The 26,047-nt window shown below is 42.0% G+C and overlaps 1 protein-coding gene across 6 annotated transcripts in view; it reads right to left on the bottom strand.

Annotated features, from left to right (window-relative positions):
- The window catches only part of ITSN2 (intersectin 2), a 122,726-nt gene that overhangs the window by 48,375 nt on the left and 48,304 nt on the right, over positions 1–26,047 (bottom strand). For all 6 annotated transcript variants that reach the window (XM_044419237.1, XM_044419242.1, XM_044419238.1 and 3 more), the window contains 11 exons: positions 17,997–18,133; positions 16,259–16,704; positions 14,804–14,925; positions 14,468–14,646; positions 13,579–13,720; positions 12,907–13,112; positions 11,409–11,473; positions 9,164–9,330; positions 5,890–5,935; positions 5,693–5,814; positions 2,734–2,836 (listed from right to left, as the gene is read on the bottom strand). In XM_044419237.1, coding sequence (XP_044275172.1) covers positions 2,734–2,836; positions 5,693–5,814; positions 5,890–5,935; positions 9,164–9,330; positions 11,409–11,473; positions 12,907–13,112; positions 13,579–13,720; positions 14,468–14,646; positions 14,804–14,925; positions 16,259–16,704; positions 17,997–18,133 — 1,735 coding nt within the window. The remainder of the gene's footprint in view (positions 1–2,733; positions 2,837–5,692; positions 5,815–5,889; positions 5,936–9,163; positions 9,331–11,408; positions 11,474–12,906; positions 13,113–13,578; positions 13,721–14,467; positions 14,647–14,803; positions 14,926–16,258; positions 16,705–17,996; positions 18,134–26,047) is intronic.

Raw genomic sequence — 26,047 nt, 5'->3', positions numbered from 1 at the left:
AGCCTTCCCTGTCCACTGGTAAGGAGTGCTTGTGATATGACCTTCTGTGGGCTGACATAATGACAGTGGGATTTGGTCAAGGGTGCTGGAATGAGAAGTCCACATCCTTCTTCTGCACCCTGCACATGTTCTCCAGAGGCTTGGACATTGATGTCATGGAAGATGGTGCTTTCCACAATAGCTGTACCATCTGGAGGAGAGTTGGCAGAAATTATATTGGAACCAGTGTTTATGCTTCTGTGTAGATTGTGTTAAAAACTGGGTCCTTTTCTCTTTCTGTCAGTTGCTGTGTGTCAGGCTGGGGACTTGTTCAGAAAAATGGTCTTTGGATAGGGAGGCTGGATCTTGGGTTCCCAGAGCTACTTCTGGACAAGGTCTTTGTTGTACAGAGGAAGCAGGAAACGATGATTGGAGTGGCAGCATGGCGGAGATGGTAGCATAGATAGCATAGCATAACTTGAGAGGCCACAGGCTGGGAAGCTGCCAGAGGAACGCTAGGTGGCAGTGGTAGAGGGTAGGTAGAAGGCTGAATTTCCAAAGAAATGCTCCAGTTCTCCAAGTGGGACGCAGGATGGAACTCCTTTTGGAACCAAGGATCACAGAAGGTGTCTTGGTCCCCAGGATAACCCAGTGGGTTGTAATAACCTCAATACAGTGGCAGGACAGATCATTCTGAATGTCTATCCCAGTCAGAGAGATGGGAATTGGAATTTGGTTCCAGAGTAAGTTGGCTTCATCAGCACTGGAGACGTGGACAACATGGTGGATGCTGAGGTGATGGGTCTCAGATCTATCCTTCAGAAACTGAAGCCACCAGTATTGGTTCTGGCCTGAGGTCTACAGCTGTAAAGACTAGAGGCAGCTTCGGGGCTCCCTCTGCTGGTCAAGGACCAGCACAGCAGCCCTGGTAGTTGCAGGATTACTACCCCAATCTACTGCAGCTGCCAGGGCTCTCATGAGCTCCACCTGGGAGCCCTGGGGGAAGAGCTATATAAGAACTGGCTCTTCCCTCAAGAAGATGCCTTGGGAATAGAGGCTTTCTGAGTTGTTGAAGTGGTCCTGGGCTGTGCACTCCTGGACTTTACTCCTGGAATTTGGCCTGTGACCCTGTTCCTGGATGCTGCTTGGGATCCTGTGCCTGATCCTAGATCCTGCTTGTTTTCCTGGCCCTTGCTTGCTCCTTTTCCTGCTCCAGCTCAAGGTAGCTGTTTCTCTTGGCTTGTCTTCTCAGCTCCCTGACCCCTGGCTTGTCTGACCACACCTGCCTCTCAAATGGACTCTGCCTTGTGTCTCAATTCCCAGCTCTGACCTTTGGACTGATTAACTGTGCTTTTGGACTGACCCTTGTGTCCCCACCTGGTTACCTGGGTCCTGGTGCTCCTACCTGCTAGTCAGCTGTCCATGCCCTGGACACTGACAAAAGGATTGGTCTCCTAAGCACTTTGGTACTGATGGATCCAACTGTGTTGGAATAGAGTGGTGACTCTATGCTGCTTATGGCCCTTTGTTTTTGTGGCTTCCATCAATTTTGCTGCCTTGGTCTTTTTTACCTACTTCTTGGCTTTGGACACCCTCAGAAATTGTCCAGGCATTGGAGGTACAGTCCAGCCCATGCCTAGAGCCCTGACTAAGGCAGGAACAGTTGGAGGCAAGGCAGAAGTCTCTGAAGTGGATGGGTGCTCCTTTATTGTCTTGGAGAAATCCATTGCCTGAAGTGCCTTGTTCCTAAGTTCCATTCTTAAGAAGTCCACCCTATTTCTGTGGGCTTGTTTGGTGAAAGCCTAACAGTAAGGGCAAGATTCCACAATACGGCCTTCTCCCGGGCAAAAGAGGCAAAGGGATTACCCATCGGTAGGTGGAAATTTGCTATGACAGCTAAGGCACTTCCTGAAAGGAGCATTCAGGGCCATGTGGCTTAAGAAGGAACTAAATATTTCAGGAAGAACAGAGAGGAAAAAGGTGCAGAGAATAAAGATTTGGGATTCCAAAGGACAAAGGGGTTTTTCTATATAGAAAAAGGCAAAAAAAATCAGTGGAGCAGGAGGAAAAAAGAGTTGCAAGGACAAAACAAAAGGACAACAAGAATGAAAAAGGTAGGAAGATGTTGCTAGCAATTGCAAAGAGAAAAAACTCCCTGAAGCTACAATGGCAGAAAAGGAAGAACTGAGGGAAATGAGTGGGAACCCCTCTAATATAGAAGGAGGAATGGTTCCAAAACTCCCTCAGCCCAAGAAACCTCCCAGATACAGACTCCACACAGACACAGATCCTGTATGTGTGATGTGCAGAGACTGCTAAGAAGAAAGTGATGGGTGTTAACTTCTAAAGATGTCAATGTAGGTCTTTGATATGCTGGTACTCTTCCAAGTATAATTAAAGAATGATCCTCTGTGAAAACAATCTATGTGTATTCAGAGTCACTAACAGATCACAACATAGCTCAGTTACATCTAGGTTAATGCTTATTTCTAAACTTTAATGTGGTATTGTTTATATGGAATTTTAGGAACTAATTCCTAACCCTAAACAATTTCCTCAGGGAAAACCAATTGGGGAAAATAATTTGTGACAGAAAAAGAACTGTGATTAAACTTTAATGTATTTACTTGTGCTTCTCAGCTGAACTCAGAATGGACACCTTATGAAGTTGCTTGTTTTTTTACAACAGTGGCTATTTCAGGGAGCACATGTAATGTTATCTAAACAAAGTATAAGTAAGCTTGAGGCACCCACCTGGGAGAATAGCTGGGGCAGAAGCCGCTTTTTCATTACTTGGACCCAGAAGTTTCACATGGGTAGCAGGAAACCACCCTTTTTGTCTTTTTTTCCCTCTTGCCTGCAAAAACAAACAAACTCATCATTCAACAGGGAAACAATAAGCAGTCCTCTGTTCCTGTCCATTTCAATACTAAAGGAAAGTAACAATAGTTACAAATATGAATTACACAAGGGTAAATTCAGAGAAGGCATGTTATTTGGTTTTTGTCTTGTTTCAGAGTGAATCAGAAGGGCCAGTGAACAATAAATTTAGCATCTTCTAACCCAGATGCAGGAGGAACCCAGAGCAGCTGTCGCACATACACAGAGCCAGAAACCATCAATTCCAGTGTAATCTACAAACGTACACATGCCCCCTAAGCAAGAGGTCTCCTTCACATGCACCACTGAGAAAGCCATCTCAGCAAAGCATTCTTTTTATATCAGGTATTTTAAAAGGGAATATTTTCACTTATGTCTCTTGAGCTCTAGAATTTCAGTTCTCACCAGTTGCAAATCTTCGGGAATGGATTCTGGGAAAGGTGGTACACCACACCTGGAACACTTTCTGTAAATCATATCCTTTATACCCTCTATTCCCATTTTCTGAGTGCATGTGTATTTGTGTGTGCAGTTTGAAGGCAATTTTGCTCTAATCTGCCTTGATTTTGCCCCAGCTGCTTCTGTGCAGCCTACCTTAATAGCAAGAATTGCAGCTGATACCCTATTTGGGTTGGTGCCTTTCTGGGGTCTCTTCCTCTATCTCCCTGAGAAGGATACAAGCTCTTTGCAGCCTTTGTCTTGGGCTAGTCTGGACGCATTCATTAGGAAGAGAGACAAATGTGATATCAGCATTGATAAATCCTGGGCAGAACCCTAACTGGAATTGTGTAAACTGTAGCAAGTGAATACAAGGTGCAGCTGGATCACAACCCTTTCAGCTCCCCGAAAGGTTCCCATTATACTAGTTCCAGTACTCACCCCCACCTTCAAATCCCTTTCTTTTCCTATTTCCCAGCATGGCAGAGACTTTGTATTACTTAAGCCCCTCATTCTTGTACACTTGTCCCAATGTACTCCTCCCCATGCATGTCTGTAGCCTCATTTTCAGTTATGAAGACATCTGTTTGAGAATGTTGCTAAACTTCCTACAGTACAGCATGAATCTTAAGGAAGAGTACACGTTCATCATTAGCTCCTCTGAATCAACTAATCCATTTTAAATCCATGTTCAAACTCAATAAATGTGCCAAGTGGCTTTCCCTTAACTCTTGTATCTGGATTCTTTCAATTGTGTGTCCTCTTAAACAGTCACCAATGTCTAAAAGTCCCTTGAGCTCAGCCACTGTACATGTGTGAGAACACAAGCGAGGTTATATCCTCATCTGCACAAATGGGAACACTTATTAAATAAGAACAACAGTAAGATTAATAATAGCAAGGAACTGGAAAGTAAAAAATGACTATCAAATGATTAGTATAAAGAAATCTGGAATATAGCTCTTAATGATAAATTAACTTGCAATATTAAGTTGAAAAAGGCTTGTTAAGTAAAAATAGTTGTGAAGATATTTGGTGACTGTTTATTGAATACATTTTCATAAAGGGAAAGTGGTATGTGCCACCTCAAGATTCAATGCAATTTTAAAAGGGGAGTGAGAGTGTGGCAACTTGAATGAATAAAGGATTTTACATTAAGTAACATGTATCTATTGGTCCTGGTAGAAGGTAGTACTGCTATTATTGTATTGTTTAGTTACCATCATTATTAATTTTATTACTTGTATTGTTTCATATTTATGTAAACTATGTATTAAAATAAAAATGTAATACTGCTGGATGAATATACAAAAAGAGTGTATTTTATTTTTAGAAAAATAATGATCTTCCAGGATGAGAACTATTTTAAAATATAAATTATTACTACAACTTTTCTTTTGGTCATTATGCGGTTGGGAAAACAAAGTTAAGAGTCAAGATGTCAGGGTATTATTCTAAAAAAAACAGAACAATAAATTACTCAAGTTGGAAGGGGCTAGAGGACCACTGGTTCCAAACCCCTGCTCAAAGCTGGAGTTCAAGTTAAACCATCCCTCTCAGATGACTGTCCAGTTGCATCTTGAATGCCTCTAGGATGGGAGAGCCCACAACCTCCCTGGGTAATTGGTTCCACTGTCATACGGCACTAACAGTGAGGAATTCTTTCCTGATATCTAGCTGGAATCTGGCTTTCTGTAACTTAAGCCCTTCATTCTGTGACCTGCACTCTGGGACAATTGACAAGAGATCCTGTCCTTTCCCTTTGTGACAGCCTTTCCAGTCTTGAAGAGTGCCGTTATATCTCCCCTCAGTCTTCTCTTCTTGAGGCTAAACATGCCCAGTTCTTTCAATCTCTCTTCATAGGGCTTTGTTTCCAGCCCCTGGATCATCCTTGTTGCCAACCTCTGAACCCTTTCAAGCTTGTCTGCATCTTCTTAAACTGTGGTGCGCAGAACAGAATACAGTAAAGATGAGGCCTAACCAGTGCCGGGTAGAAGGAATATGGGATATGGAAGTGATCCTCTATTAATGCATCCCAAAATAGTGTTTACTTTTCCTGCAGCCACATCACATTGTTGACTCATATTCAGCAACAATTCCAAGATCCTTCTCTCTTGCAGTGCTGTTGAGCCAAGTGTTCCCCATCTTGTAATGATGCATTTGGTTTCTTTTTCCTAGGTGCAGAACTTGGCAGTTGTCCTTACTGAATTTCATTCTGTTTTCAGCTCAGCGTTCCAACCTATCAAGATCCCTGTGAATCTTATTTGTCTTCCAGACAGATTTATCTATCACCCTTTTGTTTTCAATCTGCACATAACCCTACATGGTAGGAATTCTGTTCATATGGAAGTTAATGAAATACATTATCCAATAAGCAAGAATGTATCTCTGTTACCTGCAGTTCTCCCTGCCACCAATCACTAGAGCTTTTCTTCAAAATCAGTATCAGCTGACCTGGGGCAAGACTCAGCTGTTCTGTTCCAGAGGCAGTATAGGCTGTGGTAACCTGAGCAATTTCTGAAAGAAGACAGGTATCAGTGAAAAGTCAATTACTGATGCACACTAAGACACTGAAAAACAGCCAATACTCACCAGGTTTTTTATTTAAAGTTGCTGTTTTGCTAGCAGTAACAGCACTCTATGAAAAAGAAGGAAAGAAAAACAATTTAATTTGCAACAACATAACTTAAAATGTCTTTACTAAATCCTGTTCAAATTCCTTTTTGGCTCTTGCCTCTTGGTAGCACAGCGGAGGCTGGGAGAGAGTGCGGAGGGAGGCCAGGGGACTGGTGAAGGCAAGGTAGGAGCTGGGCAGCGGAGAGGAAGAGAGGCGGGGCCAGAGAGGCCAGCAGGAAGCAGAGGGGTGGGGCCACCGGCCTGAGAGGCTTATAAGGCATCATCCCTTGCCTGCGTCCCTTAGCTGTGGCCTGGGCTGCCCGGGGACTCCCTTCCCTGGGGGCAGGTTTTTTTCCCCCAATTTAAATTTTTATTGTGTGTGTGTTTGTCTGAAAGAACTGGGCGAGTGAGGAGTAGTGCAGGACAGACAAGGCGGGGAAGCAAGTGTTTCTGAGGGGTTCCCAATGGCAGACCAGGAGATGACCTTGGTGGGAGTCACGGGTGTTGCTGTCTGCTGTGACAGCTGCAACATGTTCATCCTTCTCCCTCAGGAGAGGAAAGGATACACTTGCCCTCGGTGCAAGCTGGTGACCCTGCTGGAGGAGGAGGTAAGGTGCCTGGGGGCTGGGAGAGCTCTCCAGGCCCCCCGGGAGCAGCCCCCCTCCAGACAGAGGGTTGAGGGAGGGGCCACGGGAGGAACAACTGGGGAGTCATGGAGGCATGTCACCCACAGGAGGTGGAGGCCAGCATGGCCTCCTCCTCCTCCTGGCGCTAAGCTGGAGCTGGGAAACAGGTTCTCTCTGCTCAGGGAGGGTGGGGCTGGTGAGGCCTTGGAGGACCAGCAGCACCCCCAGCCTGGGACCACAAGCAGCAAGGGGGCCACTGCAGGAGAGGCAAGGGCCAGGGTATGGCTGCCTACCACCACCGGGAAGAGATGGCGGCCGGTGATCATCGTCAGGGACACCCTGCTGAGGGGCACTAAGGCAGCAGTGTGCCAACCCGACCTTGAGGCGAGGGAGGTCTTTTGCCTGCTGGGCACACACATCTGGCATGTGAAGGATAGAGTGGAGCATCTTGTTCACTCTGGGGGTGTTACCAGCCACTTCTGGTGATCCATGTGGGCACAAATGATGTAGCCAGGCGGGGTGTGGGTGGGATCACCACGGACTTCGAGGCCTTGGGGAAGGCACAAGTGGCCTTCTCATCTATCTTACCGGTTCAGGGATTTGGGCCAGACAGGGATAGGAGGGTTGCCGAGGTGAACGACTGGTTTGGGGTGTGGTGTCAGAAGGAACGCTTCGGGTTCCTCAACCACAGCACCTGGCTTCTTGCCAATGAACTTCTGGCAAGGGATGGGTTGCACCTCATGGGGATGGGGAAAAGGTCCTTTGGAGATGCTCCAGCGAGCTTTGTCCGGAAGACTTTAAACTGAGTCGGGGGTGGGTGGGTTCAAGCCCCCCAGAAACTTGTCTGCACTGGACAAGTGTGGGGAGAGGATTAGGGCTCTGAGACCAGGGTTTTAGAGGTACTGCAGGGACTGACAGGGACCGACAAGGAGAGGGCCAGTATCAGGGAAGATGGGAGAAAGGAGGAGGCTGGGGACTTCAAAGAAAGGAAGCTGTGGGAAGGAGTTGAGGCACTTGTACACCAATACTAAGAGCATGGGTAATAAGCAGGAAGAGCTTGAAGCTCTCCTGGGAATAGGAGGGTATGACCTGGTGGGGATCACAGAAACTTGGTGGGATGGAAGGTAAGTCTGGAATGTAAACATAGAGGGGTATCACCTTTTTAGAAAGGATAGGAAAGAAAAGGGGTGGGGGCATAGCTTTATATGTCAGGGAAGGGATAGGATGCAGTGAGATAGAATGCAGCACAGAGGGGGATTCGGTAGAGGCAGTCTGGGTGAAACTTAGGGGTTTTGACAGGGAAAAGGACCTGACAGTGGGGGTATGTTATCACCCTCCAGGTCAACTTGAAACCCTGGATGATGTCCTGACAGATCAGATTCTAAGAATATCTCAGGGGAGGGACACAGTAATTATGGGAGATTTCAAGCTCCCGGATATTAATTGGGAGACTCACTCAGCGGTGACAGACAGGTCATGTCGCTTCCTAGAAGCTATAGAGGGAGGGTTTTTCACACAGAGTCTGAGAGACAACGGGAGGGGGGAACATCCTTGACTTGGTCTTGATCAACACGGAGAAGCTGATAGATGAGGTACAGATTAGGGGAGCTCTGGTATTACTACCACTCTATATGACTCTGGTGCGCCCGCAACTGGAGTATTGTGTTCAGTTTTGGGCCCCTCATTACAGAAGGGATATAGTCAGGTTAGAGTCAGTGCAGAGTAGGGCCACAAGGTTGGTGGCCGGTTTGCAGGGGATGCTGTATGAGGCAAGACTGAGAGAACTGCGTCTCTTCAGCCTGGAGGAGACTCAGTGGGGATCTGTTGGCAACATACAAGTATGTGAGGGGATGTCACACAGAGGTGGGTAGAGACCTGTTCTCCTCTGCAGAGGAGAGCAGGACGCTCTCCAATGGAGCAAAGCTCAGGGAACCAAGGTTCAAGTTAGATGGCAGGAAGTACTTCCTGACAGTTAGGACCGTGAGGGTATGGAATGGGCTTCCACAGGAGGTGGTTGAGGCCCCATTGGTGAGGGTGTTCAAAGATAGGCTAGACATGCACATCGTGGACATGTTGTGAGTAGAGCCGGGAGTCAGACTAGATGGCCCAGGAGGCCCCTTCCAACTCACTCCGTTTCTATGTTTCTTTTTCAGCTGAAGTAATTTTCAAAAATCACCTTTCTTGCTTCCTCTGATGGAATGACCTAAGGCAACCTTCCTCAACTTGGTGCCCTCCAAATATGTAGGAATGGAACTCCCATAAGCCTCAGTCAGCATGGTCAATGTCCAGTCATAATGGGAGTTGTAATCTCAAACTTCTGGAGGGCACCCGGCTGCCTGTTCTCTGGTGTAAGGGCGGTAAACTGTACTTTTCAGTGTTGTGCCTGTTCACATAGGCTCCTTTCAAAAGATTTTCTCATTTGAGTGCACTGATCACTCCCTCCTGTCCCCCTTGACCAACGGTTCTATCCAACTGACACTGCTGACAATTTGAGGCAGAAAAAAGAGAGGAGTTTCCTCATATTGCATCTACCTGTCACATGAAACATTGCCCTATCAAGACTTCAGTTTTTATCTTGTGATGTAATACTGCCCAGAAAGAGGACAATTTCCAGAATGCCTTACACCATGATCCTTTGGCTTGACATAGTTTGAAGGAAAGATTCCAGTTCTGTCACCAATGCTTCCACTCCACCATTCCCCATCTTTTTGTGTAACTAATATTTCTTCACCTTCAATGAATGTTAAATCACCAGGTTCAGAACTTGTGTAAGAATACAATGCTATATAGTCTGAAAAAGAAAGAACACTGTATAGTAACATTGTATATGGTTACAGACTGCAACACATTTACCCATATTATTCCCACAACTGCTCAAATCCTGATTTAGCAGTGATTTGTTTACTTTAAAATTGTTGAGGACACAGTTTATACACTGTTCTACCTCTTGGTTTCATCTATACATCACGGTGTTGAATTCATTAACTAGTATCCGGAGGCTGTTCTGGGATGGATGGAAACCAACTACTGCTTGATGGGGATTTCCAACTGATTTCAGAAGGGTTTTACTTCACCTAAAAGACCAGGTCTGGGAGTCTTTCAAGACAATATGCTAGTGGGGAATTATAGGTAATGGTGATGTTCAGGAATGTATTTTACCAACTTGTGGTTCTATCTGGCAAGAATGTACCTTCCTTCAGTTTCCAGGTGCTAGTGACATTTGGGCTGGATTACTGGCATGTGCAGCATGAGGGGCTGCCTTTGAAGATGGTCTAGGTGCAGAAGGCACCTGCATGTGTATTGGTGGGGGGTGAGGTGATTCAATCATTCTGTACCTATACTATGTCACTAGTATTTCTAGATTCAATTTAAAGTGGTGGCTTTGACTTTAAAGCTTAAATGTTAGGGGGCCAAATTACCTGAAGGGTCACCTTAACCTATATCAGCATGTCCGCACTTTAAGATCAGCCAGAGAAGCCCTTCTCATTTGTCTACCTGTGAGAGCGGTTAGGAGGATGACCACACACGAGGTGGGCTTTTCTGTTCACAGTGAACCACACATCTGGATTAAGTTGCTACTAAGGGTCTGCCATGCATCATCACTGCAGGCTATCAAAAAGGCCCTGAAAATTTCCTACTCCACTCTGGCCTCCTCCTGATTATGTTTTATTTTAAGCTGCTGTTTGTTGATTTGAGAATGTTTGCTGCTGATTCTGTTTTTATTGTGTTTTTACTATTTTTATTACCACATCAGTTTTTATTATGTGCTTTATTGTGTGCTGCCCTGGGAAGGCTTCGGTCTCGCAACACAGCCAAGAAATCAACCAAATGAATAAATAGTCAAATAATAACTGTTCTCCTCCTCTCACATTTACAAAATCACAAGTCCACTGATTTATATCAGTACAAATTTCCCCTTATATTTAGCTCAATGTCAATTTTTAAATATGTCTCAAAGGTGTTTGAAGATTAAGCAGCAAGCATATCAGTTTGGGAAGTACTGACTTACAGATTTTAAAGCAGCTTCATCACAGTAATTTTAGTCTATTCAGAAAAGTAAGCAAGATAACCTGCAGTGTGCAAGTCTCAAGACCTTTAGGGAAGGCATTGTTTTTAAAAGCAAGTTTCCTTCCCATTCAGGTTGCTAAGGGAAATTGTCAAGCATGAAAACATTGTCTAGTGGAAGTTCAAAAGTTAAGGGAATATTTTGCTAGCCAAGATTTCAGATGGTGTGTGCTGCACAACCTTTCCCATAATAACGATTCCATTTGCATTTCAACTTGGTCAAGACCATTTATCCCATACCTTTGTACTCTTTCCCCATCCCCTCTAACGTTTGGTTGCACTGTTTCAGCTTTTTCTTAAATTACTGAATGATTCAAATACAATACAAACAGACTAGTTAGCATTTTTTTTTCTAACTAGTTTGCTACGAGTTTTATTTTTATAGTGTTATACAGTTAAAGGTTCAACACTGACTGCTCTATAGAAGGCCAGAAACTGAAGATGAAACTCAAACACTTTGGCCACCTAATGAGAAGGAAGGACTCCCTGGAGAAGACCCTAATGCTGGGAACAATTGACGGCAAAAGAAGAAGGGGACGGCAGAGAATGAGGTGGCTAGATGGAGTCACTGAAGCAGCCGGTGTGAGCTTAAATGGACTCCGGGGGATGGTGGAGGACAGGAAGGCCTGGAGGAGTGTTGTCCAAGGGGTCACGATGGGTTGGACGTGACTTCGCAACTAACAACAACACAGTTAAAGGTATGCTAGCCTGGGGGTCTATAGTTTGGTACTATGAAGGCCTAAACTTTTCCCTTAAGCATACACAAGTTCAAAGGTTAAGATGGAGATTGAATAAAACTCTTACCCTCTCCTAGTGTATAAGATGGTGTTGTGAGTTTCTTATTTACAGCTGCATAAACAGCTTCTGGTCTGCAGATAAAAAAGTAAGTTATTTTGGCCACTGAAAGACACAGTGCTTGTTATTCAATGATATAGGACTCAAACTTATAAAACCTAGGAAATGCAAAACAAGAATGGCTGTTTTCTGATGTCATAATAAAACAATGATTTATTGTGAAAGGCACATAGTGCAATGCAAGATGATTAGAAGCTTCCCCTTCCACTTTACATTAGCTATAGCTTAACGTGTTGTCTGAATCCTACACTAAGCTTTGTTAAAATAAGCCACATAACCCATGTTTGAAACTGGCTTGTTTAAAATAAATCATAGTTTAATCAGTTTGTTGGGTTTGGACTATGCACCATGATTAATCAAAATGTAAGTGAATTGCACCTTGTGGTTAGGTTAGATAACAAGAGGCTAGAGGGAGTACAGAAGTCCATTGCGATATTAGATTCATTCTCATCATGATGAACCATGGTTTATTGTGATACCTGAATGTCACTTCTGTTTAGAAAAGTCTACCTTCTTTTTCTTCATCACAGCAAATCATTTGAACAGTAAAAGTTATTTAACTATGAAGCAGGCTGCCCTAGGAGGTGGTGGGCACACTCCTTCCCTGAAGCACAGACTGGACAGACATCTATCTGATATGCTGTTGTTGTATTTTAAACTGCACATCCTGCATTTTGCTGGAGGTAGGACTGGATAATCTTTATGGCCCCATTCAATTGTCTGATTCTGTGATAATGTAACTACAAGGCATCAGAGACATCTGACGAAGACTATTATCTTTGCACTCCTTCAATCTTTCTTTATCCATGCAACCCTGAAAAGCCTAACCAAGCTGTGAGCATTGATGGAGTAATCTGGGATAGGTACTAAATTTAATCAGGAATTTATCTTGTGAACCCATGCAGCTGAGATGAAAGCTTTCAAAATTTAGAAGAAAACTGAAGGAATTGGAGAAGGTATTGCAAACATCCCACCTATGTAGACACTAAGGCTGGGATACAGATGGGCAGATGCGAACACATACAATCTTATACAGAGTTTCCATATCTAAATATGTTCTTCAACCACAGACATCTCTTTAAAAGGTTTAAGCTCAAGGAATGGCTTGGGATTTAGTGCAAGAGCAGTTTAAAGTGAATCTCAAAACAAATTAAACAAGCAACAAACAAAAACCATGTAGGCAGTGGTAGCAATTTCCTTATTAACTGTTCTCATACATAATTCTCCAAACTGTTATTTGTAGTCTGCAGAATTTAAAAAGTTATTTTGGAATGCAGGTACTATCTCCACCCACCCTGAAAGAGAGAGAAAGGACAAAGAAAGAAAAAGAAACAAAGAAAAAAAGTTGTTTCTCTGAACCCCAGTCTCAGTATTCTGTTCATCTTCTGCGCATTCCCAGACATATCTTTGAAATGTATTTGAAAACAACAACATGAGCTTTACTTACTCCACTCTTTGGTATTCATTTCCAGGCAAAATTTTTACATAAGATTTGGGAAACCACCCTCTTCTTCTACCTACTTCTCCAAACCACCAATTTTCCTGCTGCTCTAGCACAGTAATTATGTCATTTTTTGAAAAGTTCAGGTGGTTATCTTTCTTTGCAGTCCAGGAACAAAGAGCTTGTGCTTTTAGGTTTTCTACAACTTGTCCCTGTACCCAACAAAAGAAGAAGAAAAGGGGAGCATTTGTGTTAACATTCTGTGCAAGGTAGGTATGTTTTAAGGTAGAAATTATTCAGAATCTTTCACACACACACAATTGTACCAGATAATTTAAAACAAACCAGCAAGCCCACTGAAGGAAAAGCAGGATGGTACCCCAAATATAGATTATTTTGTGTAGCCAAGAAGTTATAAATAATTCACCTTACTGAAACATTTTTCTTTTCAACTAGGTCAGCTGTTCTGCCCACAGATAAGATTTTGTCTATCATCTATTCAAGCAGAAAAGGGTTGTGGTCAGCTTGCTGTAATAATAGCTAATAAACCAGAAAAAGGTGGTAGAAGCTTTTTGATTTTATAAACTGCCCTGGAAATCTGAAAAGCACAAGATAAATTCCTTTACACCAAATAAAGGTCACAGGAACATAAACTGCTGTTCTATTAGCATAGCATACCTGTCCATGGATGGGAGAAACAGATCCTGGGGATACTGTACGAGTAAAAGCAGATTTTTTCTGCCCCGTATTAAGATTTAAACTTGAAAAAGTTACATTTTGATAATCTGTTTCTTCTACTGCTTTATTTGGTGAATGAGACCTGCAATTTTAATACACAAAAATAAAGGTAATAGTTTTAAGAATGTGCAAAAGCTGGAATAATTAGTTGTGATGTAGCAAAGGTGCCAAAAAGAATGCAAGATGTTGCACACATGACACACCAGGATGGGTTGTGTGATTCACAATGCAGCAGTCCTCTAACACTTAAGGCAAAGGTGGGAAGACTTCAGGCCTGCAGGTTGTACTCTGTTTTCAGTGGAATCTAGAACAGCCTTCCCCAACCTGTTGGCCCTCAGAGGCTTTTGGATCGCAATTCCCAGAATTTCCATCCAGCAGAGAGATTGACTGGGAATTCTGGATGTTGCAGTCCAAATGTGTCTGGAAGGCACAAAGTTGGGAAAAGCTGATCTAGAGAATCCACAACTGGAGGCAGGCACAAAACACTTATACATAGGATAAAGGAAATCTGAACTCAGGAATTTGTTTTGGATCCTGGAACAAATGGGAACTTATGAATGGTTCTTCCACACAAAACTCCCCTCCTGGTTATCTTAGGATTCCTCTTAATTTACGAGAATAATTTAGGGTGGGGCAGGAGTCACTCTGTTGTTGCTGTTCTGTTAAACAGAACAGAGATCTATTGAGAGATCAAGTGTGTCTGCCCACCCCTGCCATAATGAAGTCTAAATCAACCATCAGCATCATCAGCCGAGGATATGCAAGGGACAGATCATATATAAATGTATGTTATATTCTGTGTAATTAGTGTGCATTAAATTGAACTTACTCTACAGAAACTGAGGCAGCTGGTAATGATACTGTGGGAGGAAGTAAAGCCTTCTTGGGAGATGAAAAAATCTTTTCATTTTCAGGTAGTTTTTCTACATAATTGCCAGGAAACCAGCCAAAATTCCCTTGGAAGCTTCCATATAACCAACCAGGTTCTCCCTCAGTTTTTTCAACAACCTGGGAAAAACATAGGTTTGTTGACAAAATATTATGTTACTTTTTTGCATGTTTTGTATCTTGCTTTAGACCTATTATAGAAAAAAAATAAGCATAAATCATACATTAATAACCTATTTGGTTTACAGAAAATAACATCCTATCACCCTTTTCTTACCTGAATTATATCTCCAGTATTGAAACTCATCTCATCATGATTCCTTGCCTCAAATGGATATAAAGCTCTGTAATTCACAGAGCCAACCAATTTTGTAGAATCAGAGGCATTAACAGTATGACCTAAAAAGTCAACCAAGAATCATTACTAGTTACTAATCCTATCAATTATATTTTCAAGATGGCAATTAGTATGTACTTCAGAACCTGCACAAGTACACAACACTGCTCTCCCATTCAAGCCATGGTAAATGCCAATATTGGGTGGGTTTGTACTTTGTGAAAAGGGTGGGGATTTGCCATGACTGGAGGTAACCTATTATATTTTCCCCTGGCAGATGATCAGAAAACCCATCTGGTTCCATCGTTTTCTGTCCTTCCACCTCCATCCTCCCACTCTTGCCAGCAGCCCCCACAAGCAAAATTCCTTTCCTTACTATACTGTTACCTATCAAACCTCAGCTGCCTCTTCCAATTGGTCGACTGAGGGTTTGAGACAGGTTCTCCATATTCCTTCTCCTGATCATACCTCTTTAACATTTCCTAGCCAATCTATCCCCCAAAATAAACACTTTTGCTGAGATTCCCTTGTTCTTCCTCTGTGCATTTTCCCAACTTCTCCCTGATTCAGAAAGCAAACAGTGTGATAGGCACAGGGTTCAGCCAATAGGAACAAAACAATTAAAGACATACGAGTTGCTAGGAAGCTGAGGGTGGGAGAGATTAGATGTTTGCAGTGACCTGTGTTCCTGCTCTTTTCACAGGATTCTATGGTGCTTTTTCACCATGAAGGGAAAAACAGCTCCTAGGTCCAGATCTCATGACAGGCATTTGTGGTAAGCAGAAACCATACTGACTATTGTCAGTTGCTGTGGTTTCTGGTCCTGAAACAAACTGTGGTGCTAAGCAATGACTGGGTTTGGACAATGCAACAAGCCCACAGTGGTCCAAAGCACAATTGCTTGTCTTGATGTGCAAACACATTCACTGAGTTCATCAGAGGCAGCACGGAAATGTGTTAACACATCTGAACAGTTCCCACCATGTCAGATCACATCTACAAGTTAATTAGAAATACCAAAGTACACAGTATAGACATTTCAATAGCATGGATTCTAATTTGGCATCTGTGAACAGAAGGAACCCTTTCATTCATGGATGGCAAAGATGCAGTGGGGTATCTTACTGGTAGAACATGGAGGAAAGGCAGATTTGGCTGCTTCTCTCTTCCCCATGTACTACAATCCTGTTCTACCTTGAGCTCTGTAAAACATATTTTCCAGAATACAAACAGCTTCAGGGGGAAGGGAGAATTGGTGAAAGTTGTCTCTTCCCCACTTGCTGGCAGTGGAACTCCAGTTAGGGAATGTATCTGCCCACTAAGGCCAACTTATAATCCTAATCATTTTTCAAACTACAACATAATTACATAATCATTAAACATGAGTAGTAATACCTTCATTTTTCACTGTTGACTTAATATTTTGACCCTTTGTCTGTTTAAGGATATCTACAATTTTTTCATTTATGTTTAACTGAGGAATGGGTTTCTCTGTTTGCAGATGAGTAGTATCTTTTCTTTTCCTCTCTTCATCTAACTGTTTATGACTGTCCTCAGCTGCTTTTGTTTGTCTTCTTTTATCTTCTTCCTTTTGCTTCTGCCTTTGCTGCTCAGCTTCTCGTAGGCTCTCTACTTGTTTGCTCTTTCTTTCCTGATCAAGCTTCTCATCTGCCAGTTTTTGCTGGTGAAGCTTCCTCTCTTGAGCAACAGCTTCCTCAGCTTTTTGTTTTTCTTCATGGATTTTTTCCTGCATTCGCTCTTCCTGTAGACGCTTTCTTCTCTCCTCTTCTTCCTTCTGGATAGTCTCTTGCCACAAGTTCTCCTTTTCTCGTTTTGCTTTTCTTTTTAAAAAGTGGAGAAAATAATGTCAACAAAACAATCTGTATGATACTGATGCTGAAAAGCAAGGGTGAATAGTAAAGACTGAGCATATTCCTTAAAGCTTCTATTCAGGTGCTTCTCTTTATGAGGCATATAAAAGAGTGTATTATTGCTGAGGCTTCTTTCATTTTCTTTGCAGAATGATTAGAACATCCTTACACAAGGTTATATTTCTGGTGGTTTTCTTCTCTACCTTTCTTTATGTTCTTGTGTACCATTATACAAAAAGTATATGATAACAACCTTCACAAAAACACTGAAATGAGGCCCATTGGCCTATAATTTTCAGAGAAAAATATATACTTTTCTATCTTTTAACCTCCTTTGTTTCTTTGCAGGTGGGTAAGGACAGAAATGGTTGACTAGTGAGAGGTGGGATTTTTTAAAGATAATTTAGGTGATTTAAACATTACTGATGTTCAATGTAGCTCTTTGGTTGTATCTAGCAGTCATAATGAAAGAAAAAAGAAATTTCTTGCCAGTTAAATTCATATTCAGACATCTCTTATACAACTTCTATTGACAATACTTATTTATCCTAATGATTGCTTATTGTCAAATGGAGCTTTCTGAAGATGTGTATTTTAAAATTACAAGTTGAACAAATAACTACTACTTTTCTAATGTTACCATCAATCAAGTTGGTCATAACAGTATGAAGAAAATCAGCAACATTTGCAGAGCAATCATTCTGGGATATGCGATGGACAATCTGTGGTCAAACAACCAGCAAAGATCATGCTGGCCAAGGCAGAAGGTATCAGAGGAGGTGGCTTGTCCCCAGTCTTTTCTTAATTTTTGCCACCAGGTTGTCTTTTTTACCATTTGCTTCCTCATTTGTATCAATTAATATGGCATACTCTCCATCCAGCCCCTGTCCCATTGGTATGCCCAGGAAACAAAAGGTGTTTGGAGCTGGTGGACATACCCAGAATCCCCACTTCTTGCCCTCATGATGGCAAGTTTCCTCATTGAGGAAGGCAAAATGGCAGGGCTTTCCCATGGATGGCATTGCCTCTTGAGATACCCATCCAGGGACCATAGCAGTAAAGTCTCAAAAACACAGCACTGAATGCAATATAACAATGAAAACCATTGTACAAGTAGATGAATAAATAGGTTAACTTTACAAAAATAAACAAAGGAAGGTCACAGAATGCTAACTTTGACCTGTAATATCAAAGGTCTTAACTGAGAAAACACAGTGAAGATATTAGGAGAAAAAATGGAATTATTTTGTTTATCACACTACCGTGTAACCTCATCTTCCACTCTTTTTTTCCGGGTAAGTTCAGCTCTTTTTCTTTCTAGTTCTTGGACTTTATCCTGTTTGATCTTGTGGAGCTGCTCAAGTGCTAACTGCTGTGTGAAGTAGGTTTCTCTTAGCTCCTAATAATAAGATATAAAAATGGATAAAGTCAGCAAAAAAGCAAGTAATGTCTTTAGCAAAACAGAACATTATAGTGCTATGTATTCCAATCTAAATACAAATAGGCATGCCAATTCTGTATTAAGATATGTTCAATCTCTTAGGTTTTAAAATACATTAGGTGTTCAAACATTTCTGATGTTTACAATTTTAACAACTGTGACAACTTTTAGCTACTGGAGGCATCATGAAAGAATGAAGGAAATAAGAACAGGGACATTTAATTAATTCTTATAAAATAGCAAAATACATTCTTCAGAGTGTGAGCAGAAACAATGTTAGAGAAATGTAGAAGGTAAGTGTATTGAAAAAGAATTCAGCTTAACACTGGCATCTGCTGAGTTCAGTTTATCTGAACCTTCTTCCTGCACATGAAGTAGACAGACAAAAGTGAAAAGAACCATGTATTTAAAGCTTGTAATGCTGCAACACTTCACTTGTTTAATTTTTGAATGACTTATTATTATATTACATTTGTAGGCTATTTCAGGATTGTGTTATGTGACCTGCATGCACGAATTATTCCTGCTATTTAAGAAAAAGTGTATGCAATATCAGTACCTGTGCCCAAATATGGAGCAAGGAGATAGGGATCTCTGAATGTTTCACTGACTTGCATTATAAGAATTTATATCTTCCCTTTATTCAACCTCGCTCCTTGACTGAACAGGGGAGTTGAAGAGGCTGCAGGGGCAAGAAATGATGGGATGAAGGCCACTCAACACACACAGAGGAATCCCTTGCTCTAAGGCAACCTTACCCGATCTGTTACACACGTAGACTAAAATCCCTATCATCCCCAACCACTGTAACTATAGGCTGTTCTAAGGCCAGGCTCTCCAGTGCCATGCCCACAGGCACATGGAGGTATCCGTTGGTCCCCACAAATCTGCTTCCATTTTTTTCAGTTGGGAATCCAGGCATGTTGCATTTAGTGGTATTAAAACAGCACGGCCACTAAAATACCACTGGCCTCCATCACCATTTTTATTTCTCCAGGGATGCCTCTGAATCAGCGTGCTTAGAAAATGAAACCAAAAGGCAGCTGCTGGCTACTCTGAACTGCAACTACCTTCTCAGGAAAAAAGAAAAGGCTCAGGTGGGCGGGGGGGACTGACAGAGATGGAGAGAGATCAGGAGGAAGCAGGAGGTGACATAAGCATGCACGGTTTTCCCTCCCACACATTGCCAGTGGGGGCTTCTGATCTGACTTGGTTGTGCTCTCTGCTACAGCCCTGATTGTTTCAATGAGATCCTTCTTTATATTGCAAATTGCAGCATACAGGAGCCTTAATCCTGGGCAGGATAAAGATCCCCTACTGCTCAGGTTCTCATCCAGAATTGGGAAGGGGTGTGTGGCCATTTAAATAAAAAAAGCCTGCACTCAGAGGCAGAGCTACACTGCTTGGTAAATTTGCATGGCTGTGCTGTTGTGAAGGTGGGATTTATTTATTTACATTTCTAAGCTGCTCTGGGTAGCTTACAAATGCTAAAACAACATAGAATACTTAGAATAGAAATAATTAATAAACAGGTAAAATAGATAAAGCAATAAAATAATAAACATCTCATAAGAAAATACAGCCACACACACCATAATCTATACAGCCAATAAATTAACCAAAATTAAATTAAAATAAGTAACCCGTAACACAATATAGAATAATTAAATTAATCAAAAACTTGTTTAAATAAATGTTTTCACCTGGTGCCTAAAAAAAAGAAGAGTTGGTGCCAGCTCTATCTCCCTGGTTAGTGAATTCCAGAGTCTAGGCACTACTGCAGAGAATGTCCTCCTCCTAGCCCTTTCCCCCTTGATCTCACTAGGGGAGGGTATTTAAAGGAGGATTGGGGATGGTTCTCCACAATCACATGAAAGGTACATCCCAACAGTATGAAGTTTTGTTGTGAGGATCATGGAAGCCACCTTGGCTTCCTTGCAGGAAAAAGGAGGGACCTAATAACAATATATAATTATTGTTATTGTTTATTATATTAAGAATTCTATTATATTCCTAATATAACACATACTGAGAATAATAATATATTGCAACCTTCAAAAAGTTTTGATTTTACTTACTTGAGAGATAAATAATATCTCTCAATTATACAGTGCTAGTCATTTATAAACAGGAAGCTAGAACTGGGGTAGGGAAAAAATGGCAACCATATGAGTTGTAGTTCCAATGAATCATCACCGTTCTATTCCTTAAAAGAAAGAGCTGATTTGTCTTGTTGGTATAAAGTTAGGGTTACAGTACGGCTCAAATGAGTGTTAGAAACTCTCAACATGTCACAAAAATTGGATGAAGAATGAATACATTACCCCAACTGTCCTGAGACATCAGTAGTTGAACATGTTATAAAAGTCTTAAATACATACATACATACAATTTTAATTTTTAAATATTTTTAACTTCATGTACTACAGAGTTACCAAAAAGGCAAAGTTACAATCTTGACTTCCTACTTGCTGTTACGTGGGGTAGGAAGACATCTCCTTTTTAAACTCTCATTTCTGCCTGTGCCTTAGCGTCACCAGTCATCACTTTCAAATCATCTTTGTCCTTATCTCTTGACATACTTTTCTACTCTCCCAGTCAATGATATCCCTTGGGATTTATCCCTGACACCTCACCTCTATCTTTTCTGCCAGGCCATGACCTATCCTACCACATTCCCTTCTTAGCTCTCAAGGGTTTACATTCTTCTTTAGTACCAAAAATGAAGCAGTCTGCTCTATCCCTCCCATTCCCTGCCCTTCTAATTTTCTCTCCTCCTTCAACTTCCTTAATCCTTTTTTCTGTTCTCTCTGCCACAGTTGCTAGCTGACTACTCTGTTGTGCTTGTGTAACTTCTCTACATGTGTCCTTGATCCATTTCTCTTCAGACAGAGCTCTGCTAATTCCTCATAATCACTTTTTTCATCTGCGGCTCAGCTCCTAATGTTTTCAAATATACCATCATCAATCCCATTTTCTTAAAAAAACCAAAAAACAAAGCCCTTCTCTTGCCCTGTCCTTCCTCTCCAGCTACCACCCAATCACAGTTCTGTCTTTAATCTTCATAATTCTGAAATATGCTGGTTAATTCCACTGCCTCATTTCCAGTTCTATCTATCTATCTATCTATCTTTCTCTATATTGGTCCAAGTGAATTACAATGGAATAAAAATGCACTATAACAATAAAAACGGTAAATTAAAATGCACAACAATCAACAAGAAAGAAACAGTAAAACAAAACAATACACAGTTGAGGGATAACAATTTAAAACAGCAGTACAACTAAAATTATCAAGATAAAATCAATTATTAAAATGTCTAGAAAATAAAGTTGGTTTTACCTGGTACTGATAAGGTTGTAACAAGAGCACAAGGCAAACTGCTTTCGCAGTTGTGCCCATAAGCAGGGCACAACTACTGAGAAGGCCTTCTGCTCTTGACTTCCTCCAGTTTGGCTTCCACTCCCTGAAAACCACTGAAATCAGCCTTCAATACAATTGATCTTTTCTTTTTTCTTTTTGGTGGGGTTTTTAGAAGGGAAGGTTTTTTAGAAAGGAAATGTTCAACAAGAAAGCTAGGTTGCTTGCCGGTAACCACCGTCCTTCAAATGGACATCTGTGCATTCACACCTATTGGCTCTGCACCTGCATGGAGCTTGTTGCTGGGAAGATTCAATAGCAAAGAGCATTTTGGTGGGAACCCCTTCCCCACCCCAGCATCCATATAAGAGGGAGGGGCTCCCCCCATTTCCCTCAGTTCCAGTGAGAGTGCCCAGAGGCCTTGGTTCCATATGTACCAGATCCACATTAGGGAGTGATAGTACCATATCTGCATTAGTGAGTGGTATCATAGAAGGAAGCCATTCATTAAAAAAGGGACAAACACATTACAACGCAGACAGGTAAGTCACTCACGAATTTCAGTGAGATAAGTGGGTGGGCTGTGAATACACAGATGACCACTCAAAGAACAACAGTTACAGGTAAGCAAACTGCCTTTCTTCTTCGTGGTTTCTGTATATCACACATACAGGTGATTGGTCAGTTTGGAGGACATCTTGACCAATGCTGCCGCTCTGGATTCTGGAAGATATGCTGCTGCTTTGGTGAAGCCTTTGTGTGCCCCAGTGAAAAGAAGAGAAACTGGGAAGAACAAAAGATTCTTCTGAATTTATACAGGGGGCAGGTCTATTGAGTAAAGTGCATGTGGTATGGATTGATTCAAAAAGTTCCACCCTTGTCAGAGCCACTAATAAACAGTTGGAAGGTATGGGTACCTGGATTCCTTGTTGACGAAGTTAGGCACACACTACAGCCATACACTTAAATAGACTGGGGCCACTTGAAAGTCCAAAGGGTAAAACTGAAAACTGAAATGTCTCTTTCCCCACCTCGAAGTGAAGACAAAGTCTGTGGAAGGGTGCTATTGAAATGTGAAAATAGGCATCTTTGAGGATGAGGGATGGAAACCAATCTCCTTGTTGGAGAAGTGGCAGAATGCCCTGTAAAGTAACCATCCGGAAATTTTGGTAACATGAAATAGCATGAGAAGAACCCATGCTTAGCAGGTGAGCTGGGGACTTGCTCACTGGCCTTCTTTGAAAGGAGGGAGTGAATCTCCTCTAACAGGCTTGGAGATACAGGTGCCACTTGCATGGTGCCAACAGCTGGGAGGGCATCACACTTGATCCTGTAATCTTTCTTGACAACACCCAAATGCCCAACATTATTGCCTACAGTGCAGGCGGGAGGGAAGGAGTGCAGAAGAACTCAACTGGTGCAAGAGGTGACTCCATAGGGTGATGGATCTCTGTTATTGAGGCTTGGTTGTCTTGCAGTGGGATAGGAGGAAGCAGATCCGCTGGGTATCCTCTGAAAAGTTTCAGGGTGGTATGCCAGTCCATACCGGGGATTGTACATGGGATCCTGATAGTAATAACCCCATAGATCAACAAAACCCTAGTATGGTTGTGGAACCAGTAAGACCAACTGTCTGTCCCAGTCTGGGTAGCAGGAGCATTGTCTGCAGTCCTGAAACCCCAAAAGCTTCTGTGGAAGTTGTATTGGAGATGGTGGCTGATGGATGGGCCTGAGATGGACCTGTGTCCCATATATCACCCTCCAATATTGAAGCCAAGACGGGTTCAGGCCCCAGTACAGAAGCAGGCCTTGGTACAGTGGCTGGAGCTTCTACAGGTGGTTTGAAGATCGGTGATCCCAACTGTGATTCCAGCTATAGCACCTTTTGAGGTTTTGGAGTGAAGGGTCCTTGAATCTTGCTTCCTTAGCCCATTTGGCCAGCTTTTTCACCTTCTTTGTTACCCAGCCAGGAGATGGGGGTGAGGAAGTAGCCCCAGACATAATTTCTGAAGGGGCCAGGGTGAGGTAGAAGTCATGGATTGCCCAGCTGAAGCAAGGTAACAGGTGGGTATGAGGAGCCCGGCAAGCTTAGGCTTTCAACCATGCATATGGCCATTTTCCAAAGTTCAGCATGAAGGTGGAGAGCCTGTTGTCTGCATGGCTGTGTAGTGAAGGCCTGGAAATGCAAGCACTGATCCATCACATGCTCCTCACCCAGGCAGATGAGGCAGTGGTCTTGCCTCACAACAAGCACATTTTCTAAACAGAGCCTTCAATGCCATTGGCATAAAGCAAGAGAAGGGCAGAGAAGAGAAGAAAAAAGACCGACCATGAGCAATTAAGTTGAGTGAGAAAAGAAAGAAGGTTTATTTATTTATCTGAAGAGAGGTAAAAGCCTTGATGAAAAATGCATGGGAGGGATCTGAAGAAAGGGAATAAGAAAAGACACTTAGTAGGTAAATAGAGATATCAAACTGAAAAGAGTGAAGAGAAATGCTCCTAGGAAAAAAAGGACAGCAAAAGAACTTTCCAAGGCACCAAAGGTGGTTGAAGAAGAACTAAAGGAAATGGTGGGAGCCCCTCCCTTTTATATGGACATTAAGGTGGGGGAGGGATTCCCACCATAATGCTTTTACCTATTGAATCTTTCCAGCAACAGGCTCCACATAGGTGCAGAGTCCGTATATGTGATATACAGAGACCATGAAGGAGAACTTCAAAGTGTGCCGCTTTCCCAACTATTCCTGTACCTAATGAGTTACAATTTAGACCTCTATTTAGAATCTACTTTATGATGATGATGGCACACACACAAATCTTTCCACCACCACTGCATCTTTACAAGGCTGCTGCTGCATATTTTGAAGATAAAATTGCTTGCATTTGTTGCAACCTGGATTTGGCTTTATGTGCAGATGAATTAAAGTACACATCCAGAGCACAATCTAGTCATGCACCACAGCATGATTTTTGGTTCTTCTTGCTGAGGTTCAATAAGATCAACATGTGGTTGGAGAATTGCAACTAATTACTTATTTGCTTTCAGGCTTTTAAATCCCTTTAAGAAGTTCTTTTGTGGTATCTTCTGTTTGTTTGTATTTTTACTGATGCTTTCTAAATTATAAATTGTTTCAGTTGGTTGTATAACTAAAAATTATTGAAGAATGTTTTATGAAACCAAGCACTTTAGTGACTCTGCCAGTTTACTGGGCCCTTTTGTTAAAGGCTTAGATCCTGAATGGTCTTCCACTAGGAGGGTACATGCCCAAAACATAAGTGCAGACCATTATGGAGTTGGCTGTTACATTCTGATGGAGTGGACTGCTCTCACATGGAGCCAAGAAAGGGCTGCATAATTATCATTTGTGACATCTCCTGCATCTACAAAAAGGAGGTCAGAGTGAGCCTGACAGACTTTGAAGGGACTTCGAAATGTCAGCTAGCTAAATTACTGCCAATCAAAGAAATATATTTCTACAGCATTTTTGGTAGGTGGTATCCAAACTTTGCTTGACGACACTTCTAACAAAGGAAACTACCCTCTTCCAATGCTGTCTGTTCCACTACTGAACAACTCACACCATCAGAAATGTTCTCTTAATGATTCAGTTCACATATAACCACATCCCACTGTCGGGGCTTTGTGTGAATGTATTAACTTCTGCCCACTTGCTGCTTCAGCTTTGAATATAGCTAAAAGTCATATTTTCCCTAGGCTACAGCTTTATTTACTTGACTAGCACCCTACTTTTCTACAAAAGTGATAATCAAGATAGCCTACAGTCACTAATAAAACTTGTTTAAAGCAATAACAATACAGTGCATTAAGCAAAATGTAAAACTATTTAAAATACACAATTACAGAGCAAAAACAGCATCCTACCTAACAGACTTGCTTACTTTGCTTGAATATAGTAGCCTTTGCCTGATGACAACAGAAAGGAAGTGAAGGAATGGCTAATGTTGCCCTGTCTTCAAGAAAATGAAAAAAGAACCTGGGAACTACAGACCAGTCAGTCTAACATCATTTTCTGGGAAAATTCTGGAGCAGATTATCAAGTAGTCAGTCTGCAAAAACCTTGGAAACAATACTGTGGTTACTACAAGCCAACCTGGATTTCTCAAGAACAAATCCTGCCAGACAAAGCTAATTGCTTGATTGGGTAACCTCCCTGATGGACTGTGGGAATGCTGTGGACATAATCTAACTTGATTTTAACAAAGCATTTGACAAAATGCCCCATGATCTCGATTAGCAAACTAACAAAAGGTGAGCTAGATGGAACAACTATAAGGTGGATCCATAGTTGGCTACAAACTCAGAGTGCTTATCAATGGCATCTTCTCAAACTGGAAAGAGGTAATGGGTGAGGTACCACAGAGTTCAGTCCTGGGCCCAGTGCTCTTCAACATTTTGTGAATGATTTGGATACAGAAGTGCAGGGGATAGTGATCAAATGTTCAAATAACTCACAACTGTGTGGGTTAGCTAATACCCTGGAAGTAAGAAA

The sequence above is a fragment of the Varanus komodoensis genome, unplaced genomic scaffold, assembly GCF_004798865.1.
Source record: "Varanus komodoensis strain SLA01 unplaced genomic scaffold, ASM479886v1 scaffold100, whole genome shotgun sequence".
Taxonomy (NCBI): domain Eukaryota; kingdom Metazoa; phylum Chordata; class Lepidosauria; order Squamata; family Varanidae; genus Varanus; species Varanus komodoensis.
The sequence above is the reverse complement of the archived record's forward strand: the minus strand, read 5'-3'. Positions and strand labels throughout refer to the sequence as shown.